This window comes from Phragmites australis, chromosome 9 (assembly GCF_958298935.1).
Source record: "Phragmites australis chromosome 9, lpPhrAust1.1, whole genome shotgun sequence".
Lineage (NCBI taxonomy): Eukaryota > Viridiplantae > Streptophyta > Magnoliopsida > Poales > Poaceae > Phragmites > Phragmites australis.
In genome coordinates, this window is record NC_084929.1 from 5,793,899 (window position 1) to 5,799,560 (window position 5,662).

General features: G+C 37.8%; 1 protein-coding gene across 1 annotated transcript; it reads right to left on the minus strand.

Moving 5' to 3' along the window:
• Positions 1 to 438: 438 nt before the first annotated feature.
• LOC133927942 (uncharacterized) lies at positions 439 to 5,452 on the minus strand. Its single transcript, XM_062374262.1, has 5 exons — positions 5,399 to 5,452; positions 4,500 to 4,697; positions 1,228 to 1,299; positions 643 to 803; positions 439 to 553 (listed from the first exon to the last, which is right to left on the minus strand). The coding sequence occupies exons 1-5, from the start codon at positions 5,450 to 5,452 to the stop codon at positions 439 to 441; spliced, it is 600 nt and encodes a 199-aa protein (XP_062230246.1).
• Between the last annotated feature and the right edge of the window lie 210 nt (positions 5,453 to 5,662).

Sequence of the window (5,662 nt, forward strand, 5' to 3'; positions counted from 1 at the left end):
GTCAATCGATGCAAATCTTCTCCAATCATCTACGTTCCAGTATATGCAATGATCATCCATCCCAATAAAAGGGCCACAAAAAACAAAAACAAAAACTTCATATCTTCTCTAACTACGTTCTAGTTCAAGAAATATCAAATCACGTAATCAGGTCAGCAGTCTAATTATTTGCAGAAAGTATACAACACGAGTTCCAGATAACAATTGCGTTCAAATCATGGAAGTCATTTGACACCAGAAAATCCATACTATCCCCTCAAAAACATCCATGTTACACAATGTGACTGGAGCTTCGACACCAGAAAACCAGCCATTCCATACTTATTAACTGCCTCAACATCCTGTGTAAAAAGATAGAAACAGCTTTGAAGCTACTACGGAACAAAATTTCTTCGACCTAGAATTGCGAAACATTTGGTAGACACCTGATCTCATTTTTCATCTAACAAAATGGAGGTGCACACCGTTAGTGATGACAACTCTTCTGATGTCGCAGTTCCGATCGAAGCCTTGCCATCTTATTCTTCCCAGGCGATCGACCAGGTATATGTACCTGCAGATCAAGAGTTGAACTACCTTACAGTGACGAGGACCTCTACTTGGTGTTTATCAAATGGACAAAGGGAAAGGAATTAACATTACCCAGTAAGAAGGTTTAGAATTTGAAGCTTCTTCCGGAAGTCATAGTGGTCCCCAAAAGCATAGACAACATGTCTGTGCGGATTGTTAGATTTTCTCATCACCTTAAGGAATACTCGTCTCACAGGACTCGATGATAACAGCCAAGAATCTATAAATGAGACCTGCAACAATAGCATATTTCCCTTTCAGCTCGCTGCTTGGAATAATAATGTATGCCATTTTTTTTTCTCAGCACTGTCCAAAGCCTGCAGGCTGATTACTTCATTACCAAAGGATTAGCTACTGCCACTATTTTCTTTTACAATCACATGCCGTCACATGCTGTATCAATATCAGCTAAAATATTTCATGTCGTCCTGACTCCGATAAGCAATAATATAGGAAACAAAACTGTGCACAATTTGACCATGAAAGAAATATGTGGATTTATTAACACTATCTTTATTGTTTCTCGCAATCTATGAAATTTTCTAAGGTTACAGAATATATCGAGCACCTTCCAACTTTTTTTCCATTAATTTTGAAAAAATTCCAATGGTACTTTGCATCTGCCATCTGACACTAAACCAAGAACAATTATGTTACCTCATAAACATGAATTTTGTTGGCAGCACCAAATGAATCCAGAAAAGGTAGACTCCATGACTCTGCCATTTTCTGCTGAGCAAAAGGAATATATAGTTAGCCATTGAGCCACTCAATGGATTCACCTTGCATATTAGCTCAAAAGCAACAGTCAATGCAATGTAAACAACAGAAGTAACAAGAATATATGAAACCTAGAGCTATATTTATATTTTAGATTCAAATAATTAAAAGGTAATGTATACGAAAAATGTATGTGGAACACCATATTTGGAGATCAGTACATCAAATATAAGCCATGAAAAATGGGATAACCAAAAATCAAATGTTTATCGGACAACACGAATAGAATCTCAACATCTTCAATCCTTAGTAATAATCCTATAGGGGCATAATAACAAGTGCACATGCATGTGAAAACTGTCAAAAATTGGCAAAATCAATGTTTTGAATAATCCTATGCAAACAACATGGACTGGTGTGCATATTATTGTACACTGAGTCGTTCACTACCAATTAGAAATTTTAGAAAGAGAAGTTGTAGTTTGAGTCATGCACGCCTAGAACTTGACTACATGCAATTGCAACTAAGGGCCTGTTTGAATAAGGGAAATTGGGATCCAAATCCATAGGATTTATCAATTTGAACTAAATCCTAAAATTTCCTAAAGCAACACCCCTCTTACAAACAGGCCCTAAAAGTTGTTGTCTTCATTTAGTGTTCTTGTAGAGGTAGTTGATCGAAATGGAGCCTGAGTAACAGAGGAAGATATGTGGGGCTCAACAAATCCACTTTTGAGCATCAATTGGGTAGGGTGGGTTTTGTTGATTGCACACCAGAATGCATGATGAGGATGCATCCAAGTGTTTGTATGGATCAACATATGCAAGATGGGCAGCTGCAACTTTTGGGAAATATTCCACCAAGACCATGAATGGTGGGACATGAGTCGCCACGTTGCATCAATTCATTTAGGCTCAGATGAAAATAATTGCAATTCTCCCTAACCACATCAAATTGTCTCTCATGACTAGTAATTACCATTAATCAGCATTAGCCAGTAACCATGCACAATTAGCTCAACTTGCATGAGTAAATGCAAATCCGTAGGCAACTGTGTCTTTGGAATATTCTAATAATAAATTGCTAGTCTCACCATTCAGCATCTTTGGAATATTCTAATAATTGCATCTCCATGTGCATGTATCCATACTTACAGAGCCCAAACAAAGACAGACACTCTTAAACTACACCATGCCATGCATAACACCAACCAGAAAACCGCATTCTTAAACTGCATTGCTATCTCGTTTTTAATTGCTAGTCTCCTACATAATAAACTATGCGACTGAGTTCAAACAACCGTGAAAATGGAAATAATAAATTTGTTTAATCGATCAAAAATAAGTATTCCAGATTTCATAATCCTAATACAGCTATTTCTTCACTTACAAGATTTGTTTGTGTATCTTGAAGTCATACAAAGGGGGCATGTACTTAACACAAATCTCTACAAAGGGGGCATGTACTTAACACAAATCTCTTAGTGAAGGCTTTGCACATGAATCCCAATATAGAAGGCCAGTTTGTGGTTGTTGTGCTATGCTGAGGATCTAGTCTGTTCGGGAATCTTTACTAATCCTAAGGTCTGTTTGGTAGAGTTCCAGCTCCACGAATTCTTAGATCTGGGTATCCTAGCTCCAACAATCCATGGAGCTGGAGCTAGGGGTACATCGGATGTGTTTGGGCAAGCCATCTTGTTTCTATTTTAGACTAAAAATAGATGTTGAATCTACTTTATTTTAACTTATAAGCTCCAGACCTAAGGTAGTGTTGGGAGCTAGAGCCCTACCAAACATGGCCCTGGTAATATTACTGTTATACATCCTAAAAAGATGCTCCTAACTAACTCCCACATCCAAATCTAGAAAGAAATAAGTGCTTTTGAAAAGCCACCGCAATGATGGTTTAAAGGTTTCACAGCCCTACTTCTAGCTCATCAACCGAACAAGTGTTTAGACAGTTGCCCAAAATGTATTTCATGGTTTTTCAAGAGGCAAGCAAGCCTGGACACCTACTAAACTGAAAACTTGTGGATGTGAATAGATGGATGGTATTATCTATGACATGTTTTGGATCATTGAATCTTATGTGCATCAAACAATCCAAAACTGAGCAAAAACAGCCTGCCTAGTTTGGTGATCCCGGGTCAGGTGGTAAGACACACCAAAATAAGAACATGTTTTCTGGCATACAAGTTTTGCTTGAATACAAAAATACCAAGTGTCACTTTGGATGTTATGGTATTTACAAATCACAGTGTTTACAAACCACAATCTTAATATATCCCACCCAAAAGATACTACAGTTTTTCAATACCACAGTCTTTTACAGTTTTAAAACAAAACATGGTGTGTTTGGATGTTGTAGTATTTGATACATTATTGGAGGGAAAACGGGAGTTTTTTAATTTATTGTTGAAATTAAATGAGTCATATAAAAAACAAGAAGATTGTGCGGAGTATTTTTTTTATAAAAAATCAACTAAATACATAAATATTCTAATTCATACATGCTAATTAAAATTAGTAATTTTGGATTTCAAATCTGAAATCGGGTATCCGTAATCAAACAACACATGAACAAATAGTGTATTAGAAGGTGCTTATAGCATGATGCATGCATGCATGCATATTACAGGAGAGGTCACATGCCACAATGCTTCAAAACGCACTGGCTGGATATGGTAGATGCATGCAACAGTGGGTGCCAACGAGCAGTTGAGCTCAGTTTAACTTCCAAATTGCGGTACCGGTGGTGAAAATCCCATAAGAAGTAGAAATATATGAAGATGCAAAACAAGGTTATGTCTACTTAAACTCATGTACAAATCAGTTAAGGCACGATAACACAATGATAAGAGATTCTGTAACGATAGTACTTAGGAAGCTTCCTGAATGCAACTTTAAACATAAGACACGAGCAAAACAAGCTTCTTGGATGAAGATTCTATCATAGAAACATGAACAGTGAGTGGCACATTAGCTCCTGATTTTATCACAGGTATAAATACCATCCAAACTCCATCTGGTCAAAGTCTAATAATCCATTATATGGATATGGATCTAGCAAGTACCTAATAACTGAAAGCTGTAGCCATACATGTTTATCTATGCAATGCCAGCCAAACAGTTGGAGTGCACAATGCTGTGGATGTAAACCAGGCAGATGTAAACTACAATAATACCAAACAAAGAGCAGTCCCTCATACCTGCGAGCTTGCACGAAAGGAAAGGCACACCAATGACACATCAGGAACCACCGTATCGCCAGCCTCATGATCAGCATCTTGCGGAGTAGGCGCAACAAGAGGCAGATGCAACGCCCCGGCATCAGGGGACTCCACAGCAAGATCAGGGAACTTCACAGCATCAATCTCTGGGATGATGACCTTATCTGCTGCCGCAATCTATACCATTTTGGATCACAATGTGAGTACCACCACCCCAACCCCTTTACAACTAAGAAACGTGTACTATGTGCATATATTATCTGTGGTATACCTAGGGATGGAAATGGATCGAATACGCATGAAATTGAATTCGAATAGTATGATTTATCATATTTTAATTCGAATGCGAATACAGATCCGGATATCCTCGAATACGAATACGAATTGGATAGTTCGAATACGAATCCGCATTCGGATATCTACTCGATCTTCAAAATTCAGGTCGGAAATTTAAAAATTTGAAAAAATTTGACTGAAATTTGATAAAATTCGACTGAAATTTGTTCTAATTTGATTGGACCGGAATTTTAGAAATTTTGTTCAAAATTCATGTTGGAAATTTAAATTTTTGATCAAATTTAACTGAAATTTGATGAAATTTGTTCCAATTTGATTGGGTTGGAATTTCGTTCATATCTAAAATTTCTAAAACTTCAGCAAAATTTGGTTCCCTGGTTGGCGGATACGGATACGAATCTGATATATCTCGAATTCGGATATCCACATTTGAATCCGAATCTCGAAAACGAATTCGGATATATTCATTTTAGTATCCATTTCAGAAACGAATACGGATATGGATATCTATATTCGTATTTTAACAGATACGGAATCGAATAATTCAAATTTTCTACCATCCATTTCCATCCCTAGTATACCTTGCCGGCGTTCTTGCGGATCTCAGAGATGTCTGCGAAGTAACCCCTACTCATTTCATCCATACTGCACTAGACCAGTCAGAATCAAACCATCATACGTTACATCCATACATTACTGCAGAGCATCAGCAGCAGGAGTCTAGTAAACGAGGTGTGTGGAGAAGAGCGTTACAGCCTGGCCTTCCCCTTCTCGATGGCTTCCTTCGGGGCCGGCCCTGCGGGGGTTGAGTAGGGCAGTCGTTTCGGGTCTCTAAAATTTAGAGA

Bases quoted from the DNA above. Each gene is read 5' to 3' on its own strand.
- LOC133927942 (XM_062374262.1), bottom strand. From the start codon at position 5,452: ATGAGTAGGGGTTACTTCGCAGACATCTCTGAGATCCGCAAGAACGCC. The intron at 4,698-5,398 runs GTATACTAGGGA...AAAATGGTATAG, and splicing joins TCCGCAAGAACGCCGGCAAG to ATTGCGGCAGCAGATAAGGT. The intron at 1,300-4,499 runs GTATGAGGGACT...TTTGCTCAGCAG, and splicing joins CCTTTCGTGCAAGCTCGCAG to AAAATGGCAGAGTCATGGAG.